The sequence below is a fragment of the Sturnus vulgaris genome, chromosome 14, assembly GCF_052056855.1.
Source record: "Sturnus vulgaris isolate bStuVul1 chromosome 14, bStuVul1.hap1, whole genome shotgun sequence".
Taxonomy (NCBI): Eukaryota; Metazoa; Chordata; class Aves; order Passeriformes; family Sturnidae; genus Sturnus; species Sturnus vulgaris.
The window spans coordinates 14,875,852-14,894,164 of NC_142256.1; the positions used below are offsets into that span (position 1 = coordinate 14,875,852).

The 18,313-nt window shown below is 44.5% G+C and overlaps 2 protein-coding genes across 16 annotated transcripts in view; one reads left to right on the top strand and one right to left on the bottom strand.

Moving 5' to 3' along the window:
- Nucleotides 1-7,938, top strand: part of GRIA3 (glutamate ionotropic receptor AMPA type subunit 3) — a 146,320-nt gene extending 138,382 nt beyond the window's left edge. For 3 of the 10 annotated variants that reach the window (XR_015806779.1, XM_014886405.2, XM_088173241.1), the window contains 2 exons: nucleotides 4,726-4,973; nucleotides 5,566-6,976. Coding sequence is in view for 7 of the 10 variants with exons in the window: in XM_014886405.2 (XP_014741891.1) it covers nucleotides 4,726-4,971 (246 nt within the window). In the remaining 3 variants the exon portion in view is untranslated. Of the gene's footprint in view, nucleotides 1-2,482; nucleotides 2,734-4,725; nucleotides 4,974-5,565 lie in introns of those variants that run through there. The other 7 variants (XM_014886397.2, XM_014886423.2, XM_088173242.1 and 4 more) reach the window with 5 other exon arrangements.
- An 8,003-nt stretch (nucleotides 7,939-15,941) lies between these two features.
- Nucleotides 15,942-18,313, bottom strand: part of THOC2 (THO complex subunit 2) — a 49,274-nt gene continuing 46,902 nt past the window's right edge. For all 6 annotated transcript variants that reach the window (XM_014886375.2, XM_088173248.1, XM_088173247.1 and 3 more), the window contains one exon: nucleotides 15,942-16,820. The gene's annotated coding sequence lies outside the window, so the exon portion shown is untranslated. The remainder of the gene's footprint in view (nucleotides 16,821-18,313) is intronic.

Genomic DNA, 18,313 nt, shown 5'->3' on the forward strand with positions numbered 1-18,313 from the left:
AAAGGCATGCAAATTAAAAATGGTGTTCAGAATAGGACTGGGGGGAGGGGAAAATTTGCACAATAAAATATGCAGGTAGGAGGAAAGGTGTTTATAACCTTCTTCCTATTGTTTGTGTATTCTCAGCTGCACAGTGCTTTTCAAAGCTGAGAGATGTGTTGCATAAAATCTCTCCAAATTGGATAGTTTTTAAATGAAATTTAAAATGAGAGTACTGTTGTCTGAGCAATAATTCACCCCGCTCTCTACTGGGGCTTGTAAAGGGAAGGTAAAAGCACTGAGCTGTCACTGGCTGGCATTGCAGGCATGCACAGCTGCTCGTAGCATGTTCCTCTGGGGGTCAGCGGGGGTCTCGACGCAGCCCAGCTGCCCCAGAGGATCCATGGTGGTGGCTTGGCCAGGACCTGGCAACTCCCCATTGGTGTGACCAAGTGGGGCAGGTGCGTTACCTGCACCCCTGGGTGTTGGCAGTGCTTTGGAATGTGCTTTGATCCTGTTAATATTTTATAGCCCTACCTGTAGGAGGATGCAGACATAGCTGCAGCACAGCTGGGTTTTTGGGATGCTGCTGGCTCCTGGTGGAGGAGCTCTGCCTGCTGCCAGTGCCAGGCCAGCAAACGCGGTCTGTCTCATGTGGCTTGTCACCACCACCCGTTGGCTGTGTCCAGCTAAGTGTGTACAGCCAGCCCTGATTGATACTTAATTAGATTACAGCTGCCACTTAAAAACAGCCATTTTATAAAAATAAAGTCTTGGCTGGTGTTAAACTGAGCCCCGTGCAGGCCAGGAGTGAGTGGTGCTGCCTCTGCCTGGGCAGCTAGGAAGATCTGCAGGCAGTGCTGGCAGTGCTGCTGCTGGGACCAGTGGTTGTCCCCACCGGGATGGCTTTTCCCTGCTCTCGCCTCCTTGCTGGCCTGGGTAGCACTACACATAGGGCAATGTAGGAGCAGCCTGTAGAGTATTCAGCTCAAGAACTCTTGACCGTGATAATTTTTCTCATGATACCCCACGAGCTTCCTGGGCTCGGCTGCCACCCTCCTGCTGAAGGACATGGAGCAGCTCTTCCCAGCATCAGCCACTAAGTCTCACAGCCATCTCAAAAGCAGCTTCTTGTCAGATGAAGGAGCAGGGCTTTTCTTTACCAGCTGCTTCTTCCAGCATCTTGCCCTGCCCCTGTCATGGCAAGGCTCAGCCATTCCTGTTGCTCGGAGTTTGAGCCCTCCCAGTCCGGGGATGTTTCCCTAAATGCCACTGTGCGATTTAACTTATATTTATTTAAGGTGTTTTGTGTAGATCTTGCTGCTCTTTCTCCTGAGTCTTTTCTGCTCTGCAGAGAGTCAAGACACTTGGCAGGGGTGGGAGAAAGGCAGGGAGCAGCAAGAGCCGGACATGAGGCTGAGCTGGGGCAGACATGGGCTGAGCTCCTATATCTCCTGTGCTGACAGCAGGCCGGAATGGACTCAAAGCAGGTTATGCATGTGTCTGCCTGGTATCATCCCATGCAAAGTGGCACAGCATTGCTAAGCATAAGGACCAGCCTTGTTCAGCTGTGAAGCAGGGATCAGAGCTGTTCAAGCAGGACCAGGACCTGAAGATGTCCCTTACACTGGGAGCCTGTCTCATGAAAACGTGTAAGAAAAAAACCAAGACATCACACAAGGAGGAAGTGGAAATGACAGAACCTTAATGGGAGCTCCTCAGGTGCTACTTTCCCACGCAGAAGGGGCAGATGAGCTCAGCCCTCCTGGGCTGTGGGATCTTGGCAGCACCAGTCAGCAACTCCGTTTATCCTGCCAACATTTCCCACCCTGGGCACTTTCAGCCAGCGTTTCCATATTCATTAATTCACTTCATAGAGGTCTGCATTTGCTTATTTTCTGCTGCAATTCCCTGGACTGGGCGAGTTGGAGATGCAGCAGTTCCGGGAAGTGCAGGAGAGCACGGTGCCTCCGAGCGCAGCCCTACAGCGCCAGCGGGGAAGTGGCTGTGACAGCTGGCAAAATCCCCCTCCACGGATCCAGCCTGGGGGTTTTTGCTTTGCAGATGTGCACAGAGACCCACCAGGTGCGAGGGCTGCCCGGGATCGGGGGCTGGAAGCATTGTTCCACCGTGAGAAGCCGCAGTGGCTGGTGGGGGGGCTCCTGTCTGTTAGTGCAATAGGGGGGTCCTGCTGGATAAACCCACCCAGATCTGTAAAGCTACTGCAAGTGCCTGTGGCACCAAAGTGGGAGATTGGCCTTGCTTTGTTTCTACTGCCTTCATTTAACAGTGAGTGCCGATTACTCAAAGCGATATGGGCAGGACCTGGTAATGTAGAGATGCTCTAGCGTTAACTTAAGGGGATGATCCAGTTGCCTGCAGTGTAAATACTTTGTGGCCAGGAACCCTGCTTTATCGCTTTGTATAGTTTTAAAGTAGTTTAAAGATTGAATAACATAAAATAACATAATATAATGTTATTTATGTTATTTCCCACGTGAAGAACTCCTGTAAACCTTGCAGTATTGAAACTCAGTGAACAAGGCATCTTAGACAAGCTGAAAAACAAATGGTGGTACGATAAGGGTGAATGTGGAGCCAAGGACTCCGGAAGTAAGGTCAGTCGCTGAAGGTCTTTTTGTACTGATTAGCAATCACATTTTGACCCACTGTTTGTTTATACCAAGAATGACTTTCAAAAATTGCTATTTACATTTTGAAGGTTGAAAGAAAAGAATAGAAAAAAATAAGTAAGTCTCAGAACATGACAGCATTTTTCTTATATGCAGTAACAGACTGTAGTTGTAAGTATGTTTCACTGTGTATTTTGCTAGAAACATGCTAAGAAACATTTAAATGTGCAAGACAGTCACTGTCTATTATTCAGGCCAGCATTTTTTTCTTTTTTTTTATTGAAAAAAAAAAACAATTTTTGTTTCAAAATTATTACTTAGGTTCTCTACATGTCAGTTTGGGAAACAGTCACATGCTTGCTAAGGGCACAGATTTTCAGAACAGACAGCTGATAAGGAAAAAACGCCTTCCCTGCCCTATTTGCCAATTCATTTTGAAATTGGTTGGATTTTTAAAAAATTCTATAAATACTAATGGTGAATAATCACCTAAATATTGTATATTCCTTTTTGTACTGCTTTGAACCATTTTGCTGCTGTACTGTCCTGTCATCCACCAGCCTTGTTATGGGGCTGTCCAGCCTCATGCAGGAACAATGTAGACCCCAGGGCAAGTCCCACCCCTGAGGTGGATTGGCCCAGTAGCTGCACACTTAAATTGTACGGAATATTTATTTACATCTTTCAGTTAAAAGGAGGATTTTTTTTTTTTTTTTAATGCTTATAGACCCACTGGGGAGAAAAACTCTGTAAAAGTGCTGGGCTTGTTGGAGTGAAGGACATTTTCAAAGGCACCAAGAGGAGGAGGAATCCAGCTCCAGCTGAAATTGGTTGCAGTTGAGTGCCTAACTCCTTTGGTGCCTTTGGAAGTGTTCTCTGCAATCATTCAGACAGAAAACTGTAATTTCAAAGCACCCTTTCAGTGTCGGAGGACAATTTCAAGTTCCAGCGGAGCCAATAATAAAATTTCATTGATTTCAGTAGGACTGGAAGATGCTTAGGGCACAACCCATTAGTTGCTGTATCAGATAAATTTGGGATCATGGGCTATCTGAACACACAGCAGCTGCCAAAGGGAACTGTGATCAAAAAGAGGTATAAATGATTAAGATCTTTAGTTTAAATGGCAGGTTGTTTGCTATAACCACATGTATCCAAACTGCCTGTGAAACACACAGACATTTACAAGGTAGATCATATTTTACTCTGACTATATGCAAATTCCACTCTCCCTAGAGAGACTCGTTAACCAAGACGCTGTCAGTAGTGTCTTCTCTGGGCATAGACAAATTTCTTTGGCACCTGCTTGTCCACCCCAGCCATTGTGGTGTGGCAGCCCAGCCAACTGTGCCAGCCAGGAGCTGTTCCTACCCACAGCCACCCACCCATGCAGCAGCAGAAGGGTTGCAGCTCTCTTTAATCTCATTCCAGAACCCTGTTTTTAAAAATGCAAGCTTCTCCCCCATCTGACATGTATTGAAGGAAGATAAACCCTGACCAGTGATTTTTGTGTTACGATGTCTGGTTTAATTCAATAACTCACTCTCCAGAAGGTGCTAGTTTAGCTCAGGGCTCTGCTACTTGACCTCTAAGTAACTGACCATTTTTCTAGGGTGTTTTTTTTTTTCTAACTGTTGAAAAAAGGTAGTTAAGTTTAGCAGCATCTCAAGAATTTTTCCTACATTGACCAAACCCAAGTGTGTAGTGGTTTGGCTTTTTCCTTTCCTAGTTTTGTCATGGCCTCCTGTAAATTCTGCTGTTTTATCCAGCCACCGGCCCAACTCTCCCCCAGTGCCTTTGCTACCAGGGATGCTCGGCCATAGGCAACCTTGCTCTGGGATACTAAAGGCCTGGGGAAGTCAGTGGCCAAAGAAACCTCATTGCCTTGGACTCACCAAGGTTTCACCCACCACAGGGTGGAGGACAGAGCAGTCACTGCTGTGCAGCCCCGGGCTGTGGGGATGGGGGGACAGCACTGGTCCATGGGCCGGACACTGAACACCATGAGTGTAGCTATTCCAGCTAGGGCTAATGCAAACAGCCTGTTGTCTGTCTGTCTGTCTGTCTGTCTGCTCCTCACAGCAGAACTAACAGCGTGGCTCGTTTCTCTTAGGACAAGACGAGCGCTCTGAGCCTGAGCAATGTTGCTGGTGTGTTTTATATCCTTGTGGGAGGCCTGGGGCTGGCCATGATGGTGGCACTGATCGAGTTCTGCTACAAGTCTCGGGCTGAGTCCAAGCGAATGAAACTCACCAAGAACACACAGAACTTCAAACCTGCTCCCACCACCAACACCCAGAATTACGCTACCTACAGAGAAGGTTACAACGTGTACGGAACAGAAAGTGTGAAAATCTAGGGGTACGGCTGCGGGCCGGGAATAAACCCTCTGGGTTTCCTTCTTTCTTTCCTTTTTTAGCTGTCTGTGCTATTCCGTTGTGTGCACCAGGGGGCTGCTGCAAGAGGCTTTTGAAACACCATCTTGTGGCAGTTTTTAAGTATCAGTCATTTAAATTTCTTCCCTGATCAGAAGTAGGATCAGAAAGGTACCATTCTGTTTTACACAGAGGTAGCTGGCTTTGTGCTGAAGTGAGTAACTCTTCTCTCCAGCATCGTGCTAGTTCAAATGAAAGTATTTTGTTAATTGCTTTAAAAATCACTCTAATCAGAATTCTCACCTCTCTTGTTGCTGATCTCTTCCTCTTTGTTTTGTAAGCTATAATCAGGTCAGGTAAGTGCTTTTAGGAAGTTTCAAAAAAAACTTGCAATAGAACCAAACCTTCTGCACTAGAATTCATGAGGTCTAAAGCAGGAAAAGTAGAGCTGAATTGCTGGCAAATGATTCTGAAAAGGCCTGGTTAGCCTCTTGCCCACAGTTTATGCCTCTCCATGGGCTAAGCTCCCCTACCCCTCGCTGCCAGGCAGTGATGAAATCTCTCTGGTTTTATTTTAGATCTTCACCCTGACAGCATGCAAGACAAAAAGCAGCAGAGAATGTGGCTACTTCATGGATTTGGACCATCTGAGCCAGTTATACTCTCTCTGAGGTGTCAGGCATGACACGCATTGATGATGGTGCAATGTACTTTTAATAGGAAAAACTGGTATTTTTTCCTTCAGTGCCTTATGGAAGACTCTGAGACTCACAACAATGCAAACCATCACTGAAATATTCTTGCTTTGCTTCAAAGAAGTAAAAGAAAAAGAAGAAGAGAGGAAAAGAAAAAACAAACGAAAGGGAAAATGGACTGGAACAAAATATTGGTATGTGAAAAATAAAAATTCTTGTAAAAAAGATCAGTGCAACAAAAGCCATTCTTTGATACCACTGCACAGTAACTGAACTTGTGTCCTGAAAGCAACCGCAGCTGGTTTCATCAGCCACCCCAATCGTATCAAATTATGAAACTCCTCCTGACACAAAGCCTCAGAAATCTGTGTGCAAATGCAGACTGGCCTGCCACTGCTTGTACGAGCTGATGTCAAGATGTTTCAGTATTTACTTACAGTGGTGCGATTTTATTTTTTTTTCTGAACCACTTTAACTTCTCCAGCTAATTTGAGCAATTCTGTATAGCAGCAAAAGGTGTAACACCTGAAGGAAAGAATCCGTGCATTCAAACCAATTAAGGTCAATGACTGTGAATCTGTAAATCCAAAAGGAAGTAATTTGTGGAACTGCATGTCTTGCTTCCAGATCAGTAAATTAATTTCTTGACAAGGTAGCTATAGTGCGGGCAGAAAATATTGCATTCCTTTTTTTTGTTCTATCATCAGGCATACCTACAGGTGCTTTATTAAAATGACATTGGGTGGCTTTTAAAATTAAAAAAAAAAGGAAAAGCTACTTGCTGTTTAAGTTCAGACCATATATCTCTTTTCTTGCTGTGCATTTGCATTTTAATTCACTGTTTAATATCAAGCAATGAAGCAAGAGAAGGGCAGGTTAGTTTTTCCCAAACCTGCTTCTGCTTCTCCCCACTTCTCTTTCCCCATCTAGCACTGTGCTCAGCTAATGCTTCTCAGTAATGGTCTTTGTGAAACAGAAGCAAGGAAAGAAGATAGTAACTCCAGTTAGAGCTCCAGTTCCAGAGTAATAGTAATCGATCTAACATGACTCCTGCTAGTACTGTTATATTATATCAGCTCCTGCCAACTCTTGTTTCATGCCTGGTGAGGGGATGCCTCTCTGTGAGGAGGATGCCGTGCTCCGGCCACCTCTGCTCCAGGAGGAGCTCACTGTTACTCACATCCAACGTCTTAGACAGCAGCAGCATTTCAGCCTTGAACCTCTGCCTGGAAACTACTTAATTGCATCTCTAAAAGAAAAAAAAAAAGAAAAAAATTAAAAAAAAAAAGAAAAATTTAAAAAACCCACAAAACTTTTAACATATTGTCAATCACATGGGAAATGTTCAATGGAATATCTGCATACTAATTACCGCTAATCGACAATATGTATTTTCTGTAGTTTATGATAGAGTTTTATTTCATCAATAACATAAATGAAAAAGAAACTCATTTAAAGCAGTCTGACCCTTAGGCATTTAGTTTGCTGATGATAGATTTGAACTTTTAATAGGATTTAAAAACAACAAAAAAAGAAAAAGAAAATAAAAAGTCTTGTTAAAAATATGTATTTCCAACAAAATGTAATATAAAATCATTTTAAAAGCTCATAGGAGAATAATTTATTGTTCAAGTTTTTAACAAGATATTGACAAAAAATAGTTTTATTTTCATTTTCTTTTCATGAAACTCTGATTTTTTTTTCAACTTCTAAACATGATCACGTCCCCAGCAAGGGTGAGCTAAAGCTGTGCAGTTATGAGTTGTATTTAAAACAAACGTTTTTCTTAAAAGCTGTATAAAAGATGTATGTTTATCAGAGCAATTTTTAAGAGTGGAGGCTTCACACCAGTGAAGGGAGTTTGGTAAATGGTTCGATATTTTTTAAACTTGCATGTAAATCTAAAACGTGTTGAGTGCTTACCAATTCTGGCTACCAACTTCAAGCTATCAGAAGTTTGGCAGTAGTCTCATGATGATTTGTTTTGGTATATTTTTTAAAATTTGTTTTGCTTCGGGGGCTTTGGGGGTTCTTTCCTTTTTCTTTTTTTTTCTCCTTTTTTGTTTTTTTGTAATTTAAATTCCTATTTTTGGTCGTTGAAACTGCACTTGAGTGAGCAGAAAAATTGCCGAGCAAACTAATGGCTGTAAAAGCATAAACTGCATGTGTGGGCATCAATTACTGAGCCTCATTTTGATGAGGTGTTGTACAAAGAGTTTTAATACATTTTGTAAATAAAACTGTAAAGAAAAAATATTAAAGCGCTTGCTTCTCTTTTCTTCAGGGGAGAAGGAGTCCCTCACTGCTGCTCTCCCTTTGGCCAGTCTGGGATGCTCCTCAGATATTTACCACAGAACCCTGGAAGGTTTGGGTTGGAAGGATCATCCAGTTCCAACACCTCTCCCTAGACCAGGTTGCTCAAAGCCTTTCCTAGCCTACCCAGTTTAGGGGCCCCACACTGAACTGAGGATGCTGCTGGGAAATGGGTATTTCTGGTTTGGTAACCTGCAAACCAACTAATTTTTTATTTTCATGCTGATGGAAGCTGGTTGATCCTGCAAGGACCAAGGAGCACCCAGTGAGGAGCTGGGAAGGAGCAGGGGAGAAGCCTCAGGGCTCCAGCCAGGGTGGGAGACACTCTGCCCTGCCACTGCAGCAGGCAGCAGCATGGGTAAAAAAATTGCTTAAATGTTCACTAAACAGATGTATTTTCCTGAAATTCCCAGCTTTTCAGCAATTCTTCCTTAAGCAAAAAAACTTTTACCCAACATTGCAGTTAATCCCAACTCTAATTCATTGAGTTTACTTCACCCACAGTGTAGTTTCGTCAAGTCACCACAAACAATGAGCCTTGGAAAGTAATCCTGGTGTTAAACAGCTGGTGTGTACCCATACCACACCTGAGCAGGGACAGGCCTCTCTGGGGCTACCCCTGGCCACACCACCCTCAGGTCTCCCATCAGGAACCAGCTCCCTGGGCTCTTTGCAGGGACCACTGAGGGTGACACTACTGTTAGCACCGAGGGCCTCTGGAACTGAGCTGGAGCAGCTCCATGCGTCCCTTGGATGACTGGGGATGAACAGATCAGCCTCTGAAAAATAAAAAAAAATCCCCCAGTGAAGGTCTTGGGCAGTAGCACTGCTGCAGAGCAGGTGGGCATGGACCTGAGTGGTTTGGTATCTGCTGCCCAAAACATACCCTGCCAAACAGGAGAGAACCTGAGTGTCCCTGTGGCACTGCCTCTGGCTGCAAAGGGAAACAGAAAATAAGTACTGGAAGTCACTGGTACTTTTCCCTGCTCAGCACCTGGTGCCTGGAAGGGGTCCCAACCATGGGGCTGCTTGAGCCCCTGTGGGGCTGCCACTGGTGTTGATTGTAAATGAGTGCAGGGGGGGACAGGTGCTGAGCCCACCTTGTATTTTCAACCGAGGCTTCAGCAACTGCAAATTAGCTCAGCAATAAGCAAGGACTAAATCAGAGCAATAAACAATTATTCAACCCTAAGCCACCTTACAAGAATGAAGCTTTTAGGTTATCCTGTGTGTAAGCAGGGTGCTGTGCTGAGCATACTGGGCTCCATATGGGGCCACCCCTCCTTCCCACAGGGAGGCCTTGCTGAAATGAGCCTATTTATGTGTAAAGTGCCCACACAATGAATGCAGGGAGGCATGGAAGAAATATTGTTCTGTCCTTCAGCTTTCATTTCATGCTCGACATCCAGGCCAACATGGGTGGACTGCATTTTTCTAGAGAGCTGTCTTGACCCACTTCCTGCTGCCTGACAGTCACACAGCCCTGCAGCAGACACAGGGGTGAGTTATGCTCCCTTCACCTGGACCTGCCAAAATGTGTCTGCAAGCAGGGCTCAGCGTGCCCACTGAGCCCCAGCACGGGCCACGAGCCATCAACCAGGCTGATGCCATCCCTGCCCTGAGTGAGCAGTCATTGCAGTGCTGCCCTACCAGGGGCTCACCAGATCCTGCACAATGGGTGTTACGTTTTTCTAATAAATATGTGTCAGGTGAAACAGGTTAAGGCTGTGGTGAAGTGGCACAGCTGCACCCAGTGAGCTGAGAGAGCCTGGCCAGCTGAGATGGGGTGGGGGATAACTTCACATAGGTCTGTGGCCACAGGGAGAGAGGCAGGAGATGGTCTGGAACTTCCCTGCGCCACAAGTGCACTTTGGGCTAAAACCTGGACTTGCTACACAGACTACAGCAAGGGCAGCAGGGCTGCATAGCACCCCTGGAATGCTGGGCTCCAACACACCCTAGCATGACCTTGTCTCTAGACTTCTGCAGGTGGGGAATCATAATAAAAGGAAAAATTCAGAATAATGCATCAAATTCCAAGAGCCATCAGTGGCAGCAAAAAGACTTCAACAGTGTTAAAATTTGTGCCTAAAAATCCAAACCAATAGCATGTCCTCCCCGTGGCAGACACCTGACAACAAAATAAAATAAATACTGTATCATTGTGGCATAGCTTTTCCTTCCCAGGTTTTGCAGTGCAACATTTATTTTTTCAAAAATAATTATTCTTTATGGTTATTAAAATAATGTCATGAGTATTAAAATTAAATTACAAAATGTCATTGGTGCCCATATTCATCATTTCAGTCTGGAAAATTGGCTCTATTTTGCAGACAGCAATACATAAACAAGATCTGGATAATGATAGCTCTATGCAATTAACCTAAAGGATTTAAGTACAGAGATAATATTTGCATGGATATTATAAATTTCATAGTTGTATTTACTAAGGATATAATACATCTGAAACTGGTATCTGGGGAGGACAGTGTAGCCAGGAGCAGCAGCACCCATAGCCCAAGGGGCATGCTGAGCCACACCCAGTGTCTCTGTGGCTGCAGGAAGAGCCAGGTCTGGCATTAAACCATAGGACACCACCAGTGGGGCCAGGGCACCCACTGCTGCATCTCTCCCAGCCCAGGAGCCCCAGGCTGGAGCCCCAGCACCATGATGGGACTCCCCTCTTACACGTGCCCTGTGGGAGGTAGGCTTGGCCAAAATCTGCCGTCAACATCCCAGTCCTGCTCTGACTCTGTAATTGGGCTTTCTTGGCTTTATTTCATCAGTTAACAACAGAGAAATTACTGAGACTGATTTGTAATGTGGCATCATCACTGCAACAGCATCAACAAAAATGTTTTCCAGCTTTCCCTGTGTACGGGCATAGACACTGGCAGCAGCTGCCCCACCAGGCAAGAAGAAGCCAGACAGCACACAGTACCCAGAGAAGAGTCTGAGCACAGGAGCTGCCATGCACACCCTACAGCCAACGCAGCAGTAAAACCTCTGCCCTTCCCTGGTGCAGCTGGTAAAGCTCACTGGAAGCACTTGCAGTGCTGGTTTTGCTGGACACCATGGCCCTGGCTGACTGATGTGCTGGATGGTGGTGCCTCCATGGGCTGACACCAAGGGCAGGATAATGAAACCTTGGTGCACACACCAAGTGTTTATTTAGTGCTGTTTCTATCACTGAAGTGTTACAGCCTTAAATTATTTATGCCATCCTGGCATTTTGAGGATGATAGGACGTCTTACAGCAGAGCAAGAGCAGAAGACCCTACTCTGCAGCAATTTCTCACTGGTGAGGAGGCTACTGGCACCTCCAAGCAAACAGGCAGAGCTGACACCTCAGGGTGAACTTGGAGCTGATTTGTAGCAGCAGATGAGGATCATACATACATACAAAACCAGGATGTGTGGTGGCACCTGGCCTGCCCCAGCAGACCGTTGTGGGGGATTCTTCCATCATCATTTTAGTAGTTTCAGGGTTTTCTTACTTCATCCTAATTTCAGGCAGGGAGGAGTTGAAGGCAGCAGTAGAAAACAAGATAAATCCAAAGAGAAATGGCTCTGAGGAAGGGCTGGGAAACTTGGCAGTGATTACTGACCTGGCCTCTGAGAGTGGGGAACCAGCATAGGGCTCAGGAATGGGACTGAGCTGGTGACTGGACCACAAAGTGTTAACAGGGGTACAGGCGCACACCCCAGCCTTGATGGCAAGGAGAGGGTAAGGCACTTAAAGCCTGTAAAAAATGCTCTACACAAACTGAAGCCATGATGCTGGTAATGACTGGTGCTTTAGATAATGTTTAGCACATAAATAAAGTAATTGACCAATTAATGAGCATGTGGCAGATGCTTGATATGCTGTAACAAGTAGGGAAGGGTACGATGTAACACCAGAAATTGGTTAAAGCAATACAGAAGTAGAGCAGAGTGTGGAAGAGCAGTGCCTGGGCCCTGGGCCAGTTGATGTGGGCAGGTTTGGGGGAAGGACCACACGAGCAGGGAGAGGAGAAAAGGGCTTGGTGCCTGCTGCAGGGACAAAGTGGGGCATGAAGGGCAGTGGGGGAAAGGGATAACTGTGGGATAACTTACGTTCACTTACAGCTCAGAAAACCAGCCATATGCTGGGCAGCATCACAAGGAACATGGCCAGCAGGTCGAGGCAAATTATTGTACTCTCTCTGCTCTTCTGATATTGCACCTGGAGCAGTGTCCAGCTTTGGGGGCCACAACATAAGGGCATGGACCTGCTGGAGTGAGTCCAGAGGAGGCCACAAAGAAATACACGGGGCTGGAGCCCATCTCCTCTGGAAACAGCCCCAGAGTTGGGGCTGTTCACCACACAGAAAAGAAGGCTCTGGTGAGACCTCAGAGCACCTTCCAGTACCTAAAGGGGCTACAAGAGAGCTGAAGAAAGACTTTTTGCTAGTCATGGAGTGATAGGAGAAGGGGGAGTGGCTTTAAAGTGAAAGAGGGTCGGTTTAGATTGGATACGTGGGGAAAATTCTTCCCTGTGAAGGTACTGAGGCACTGGCACAGGTTGCCCAGAGAAGCTGTGGCTGCCCCACATCTGGAAGCACTAAAGTCTTAGAACAAGCTGGTCTGGTGGACGGCATCCCTACCACGGCAGAGGGTTGGAACGCGGTGATCTTCAAGGTCCCATCCAACGCAAAGCGTTCTGAGGTTCTATAGCGCCAGGAAGCCATGGATTCAGGAAGGGGAGGGGGGAATCTGTGCGGTGCCGTGCTCGGTGCAACACTGACATGCAGCGGTCGGCACGGGGGGAGCGCCCCTTTCTGCCACCGCCGCCCCGGCTCCAGAACGCCGCGAGCCTGAGCATCCTCCTTCCCCTGTTCACTGCTGAAGCGGATTTTTAATATCATTCCAAGCCTTCGACAAATATTGCATTTGATTTCTAAATATGGCCTGAGCAGGCTAATTGCCAAAAAAAACCCCTCCAAAATTAATGTAAGAGCTGTGCTTTGATCCGAGGCAAATAAATATAAATGGTGTTTATTTAATATTCTCCTGCCCTTTAAACAAGGGATGCTTTCCAGCGTTGTGGGAAAACAACTTATTATGAAATAGCTGAAGCTGTGACCTATCACAGATGCTGCAGATTATACAGAACAATTAGAATATCACATTAGGGCTTAATTAATGGGTTCTGGGTACCAGGTTTTCTCTCAGGACCATGGGCCAGGACCACGGGCTAGGATCACAGCAGTGCAGGGCTGCTTCCCCACCCTCCCAGCCCTGTCTATTCTTCCCCACGATCCTCTCAAATCATAAAAACATTAAGGTTGGGAAAGACTTGCCACTGAGTTCAACTCTTAGCCCAGTGCTGCCATGATCACCACAAATCCATGGCCCTGTCACATTCACACATCATTTGAACACTTCAAGATGGCAGCTTCACCACTGCCCTGGGCAGCCTGTTCCAATGCCTGATCAACCTTCCAGTGCAGAAGCTTTCCCTAGTATCCAGTCTAAACCTCGAGGTTGTTTCTTCTTATTCTGCTGCCTGTGGCCTGGGAAAGTAGACTGACCCCCCACCTGACAGCACCCTCCTTCTAGGGAGAGGTAGAAGGTGTTTAGGTTGCCCCCAAGCCTCATTTTCTCCAGGCTGAACATCCCTCCCTCAGCTGTTTCTCCTCAAACCTGTGCTCCAGATCCTTCCCCAGCTCTGCTGCCATTCTCTGGACAGGCTCCAGCCCCTCAAAGTTTTTCCTGCCGTGGCAGGCCCAGAACTGAACAGAGGATTTGAGGCGTGGCCTCACTAGCACAGGGGATGGTCACTGCCCCGGTTCTGTTGTCACACTATTGCTGATGAAAGCCAGGGTGTCCTTGGCTTTCTCAGCCACCTCAGCACAAAGTCCATGAGTGTGCCAGTGGCAAGTACAGCCAAACAACCTGGCCAGCTCCATGCTGGCCCCAGCCCTCTGGGACTCACTGATTCCCCTTAGCTGTACTAATGGGAATACAACACCCATCACCCTCCCCTCACTGCTGTCTCCACAAATACATCTGAGTCCCTGGAGAGACCCACATAAGGAAGAAGGATCAGAAGGACCAGCTGTCTTGCAATGTATCTAGGGGAGAAAACCCTCCCACCAACAGGTATTAACTTGGCCAAAAACTGCTCCTGTGGCCCCTCTCAGGAAATAAGGACATTTCAGAGCACATCCAAGTTATCCCAGCCACAGCACGAAGTTTAATCGTTCCTTTTTGACTGCTGCAGTTCGCTGGGGCTGTGTCTGCACTTCCCAGACCCATGGCAGTCTCAGTGTGACATCCCACGTTCCTTCTCCCCACTACTGCTTCCAGGGATGTGCAAACACCACACTGCTCCTGCCATGCCAACAGCATCACAGGTGAGAACAAACCCTCCTGTCAGGACAGGTACATGCCTCCTCCAAGCAGAATTCTAAATTATTGTTTCGACTTCCCTGCCAGTGCCTGGAATGACAGGTGGCTCCTGCCTTTGGCGATTGCACTGTACTCGGTGACCATGGTGACCTTCTCCACACACCTTGGTGCAGCAGCCTGGAGCTCTGGGGAGGCCGGTGGCTGCAGCCCTGCCCAAGCATCACCTTATTCACATTCCAGTGTGCCAAAGGACTAGAGTGACTTTGATAGAAGTGTTTCATTTTAGATTGCCCCAGTGAGGTAATTAAAAGGATCCAAGTATTTAGCATAGTTACTCTTCTTTTTAGTAATTCTTTCTCACCTCGAAGTAGCTGGATAACTCTTGCCCAATTCTCTTCCTAATTCTGGCAGGGCCAGAATTTGTAATCTTCTATGAGTCACTCAGTAACCAGAACAAAGCTCATCAAAAAGAGTTTTACCGACCAAGTCTCTAAGTGTTGGATCTCAGGAATCTGGAGTTTTTGAGCTTTCTGTGCTTCCAGGCACAGGCCCCTTGGAAAACACTGCTCTGGACCTGAAACCTTGGAGAAGGCTTGTAAATATAAATGATGTGTGTATTTTCACTGCGTGATGGGTTTTAAATTAGAGGTTTTTGTAGTATAGTGGTGGATATGGGAAAAGATGGAGAATTTTAGGTGGTGTATTTTTCTTTGTTCATAATTTCTTCTTCACAGAACTTAGGTAGTAACCTTTGGCTGGTCAGTCAATTGTCACTCTAAGGGTCGTGGGAATCTATTATTGGGTCAAAAGGATAAATAATATAGGTGTTAAACTTCTATTTGTTTAGCTTTATAAGGCCTTGAAGCAGGCTCAGCTGTAGCCACTTTTCCCACTTCTAGCAAGGAGCTGGAGGTGCTGTCGTACTTTCTGTAATTCTTTGATAAGATATAATAAACACCCAAGTCCAAACACGAGAACCGTCTCAATTGCCTTTCTAATAATCCTGGCTCAGAGGAAAAACAGACAAGACTGATGACAAACCACTAATAAGTGGTGCAAAGCACAGCATACACCCCCACATATAAGCACTACAGTTTCTTAATATTTAGTATTTTGAATACACACATCAAGACAATATGCTTCTGTTACAAATCCCAGATTACTGAAAGCATACAGCACCAGGATGCTCAACTCTTGATCAATATTCCCTTTATATTTAAAAAAAAAATTTCACCAAAATCCCAAAATATTTGAGAGACAAATCCCTGTGTTTAATAGTATTTGATACAAACCCGAGATTTTAGTGGCATTTAGACATGGGACAAATGGCTCAAAAGAGAAGTGTAAACTTGACTGAATGCAGGAAGGCACACCCAGAGCTCCTGGAAACCCCTGGAGAAGGCAGCACATCTGTCACTCCACAGCAGGCACCACACTCTGTAACCAGCCCTTGGCATCTAACAAAGGGCAGGGCCTCAGCAAAGACAGGAACCACCCCTGCCATGAGTCCAACTAACATCCAATTTCCCTAACGATCCATAGAAATAATAAAGTGACCACACAGAGAATGATTTACGACCCATTGAGAAAACTATTGTTTATTTAGAAAAAAGGTTACACTGGTAGAATTTAGCAGATAAAAAAATTCCTTTTTTTTTTTTTTTTTAAAAATGTCATTGTGAAATTTTCAGACTAAAGTTCAGCAATACAAAGCTCCTGTAGCTGTAACTGAAACTTAATTTATTTCAGTTTTGAAGAGAGCATTTCCAATCAATCTAAAAACAACATGACAAACCAAAAGTTTGACAGAGGACAACTGAGCACAGGTTTAGATTGGGATGGGACAAGGTTCATTCATTGTTTTTTTTAAACAAGTCAACGTTATACACAATATACAAATAATCCCTAAGCATTGCATGAAAACAGTGCTCCCACTTAACTTTGTTTTTTTTAGTTACTGATATTAAAAACAGGCCAAGTAATAAATAAAAACTGAGTTTAAATGAGGTAAATCCAAAAAGGTTCAATAACTGTTTATTTGTGGTTTTCAAACATCTAAAAGAATGCAATTTCAAACTGAAAGAATTACTAAACTCAGGCAGTATTTTCAACAAACTGAAGTGGAACTATGTACACATGAAACCTCATTTGCACTATGGCAACTGTTTGTTTGCAGCACATTGTGCTAAAATATGGAATAGGTAACACTTTCAGCCAGGTACTGAAAATAAATGTATAAGAAACTAAGCAACAAGTTAAAAATACAGTAATGTACAACTTAACAATTAAGTCCTTAGCATGGGGAAAATAAAGCAGAGAACTGAATAATTTAAGGAGATGCAGATGGGTCCTCTTCATTCACAATTTTCTGTGCAATCTTTACTCTGGAAAATATACTTCTGGTCACAGATATCTTGGATATAATGGATATCTTCCCATTTCAATGTCACCTGCAACAAAGGTATACATAATTAAAATTAGATGTTCAAATGAACACTGATCTCACAACTTCACATTTTATTCCATTCACAACTCAAAGCATGAGGAGGGAAATAAAACTATCATTCCCTCACTCTAGCTTATTCCACAGCAAGAACTACACTACTGTGAGCACTGCACTGTAAGTAGTGAAACGCTGATTTAAACATACAAATAGGAAACAAGTAGTAATTTGTGAGGGTATAAACTCCTTTAGATGTGCAACCCCCTCCCAAAATCTTACTATCTCTAAATTAGGCAAGAAATAAATGCAGTCAAGCAGACATTGTACATTCTGAAGAACAATATCAAAGATTTAACAGGAGCACAGGATGAGATTTCATAACTGTGTTGCTATACAAAACACTTTTTCATACTTCACTATGCACACAGTGGGATGCTGTCAGTTCCAGGCCAGAAGCTCCAGCCCATTACACAGCTGGATATGAATTCCACAGAAAAACTGACATTTACCTGAGCACTTGTTACTTACAGTCAGCAGAACACAGTTGTGCTTTTTTAACTTATGACAATCCTCACTTTATATAGAATTGCTAGTCAAGACAAAACTTTGTATTTTATTATTAAAGGAGCCGTAAGTGCTCAGTAGCGAACTTCATCTACCAAGACTGCCTTTTTTCTTTTGTTCCAAAGCAGCATTTAAAAGAACAGGGAAAAAACTGGGATCCCTCTACAGTGATCAGACAATAACAGATACGAAGGACAAAGAGTCAAGAAAATTTCAGCAAATGTTTTCCAGAGAATGCTTATAAATTTCAGTTTAGAAACTATTCACAGAATTATCTTTCATTATTTCAAGAAGATAGAAAGGAATAGTACTAAGAATCAATAACTTGAACTCCCATCTTTCTACCACCAAAGAGCACCCGGTATCAGCACAAGCTTTGTTACCCAAACCTCTTCACTTATATGCCCTCAACTGTCAAGGCTGAGTAAGCTTTGACCCCAAATGGGTCACAAGATCCCTTCTGAAATAAGCCCCCTTTGCTCTGAGGTCACAATACATGAGTGGAAACTTTCTCAAGACATCCAGATTTTGCTTTTTCTTTTTTTTTTTCTTAACAAGTAAAATTGTACACTGCCTCATGCATAAAGATCAATAGCAGTCTGTGACTAAAGTTGGTTAGATGGGTGAACTAATTTAGGTTGACTGGGACACTTTCCTTCCCAAATAATTGAAAAAAAACATTCAAGACTCTTAAAATGGCTCTGTGTAGGGGAGAAAAATCTACCCTCATACCCATAAAATAAAATTTGTATGTCCACATAGCTGCATAGGTCTGAAAACAACCCCAAACCATTCAGAGCCCATTCATCAACTTCAAAGAACAACTGATTTTTCCAGAAGATCCAGTCTGAATAAGGGTTACTCAAAATACCCTGAAGTTTCTTCTCTCTCTTTTAATAGTCCATGTTTCCATGCCAAAATTTACCTTTATCTTTT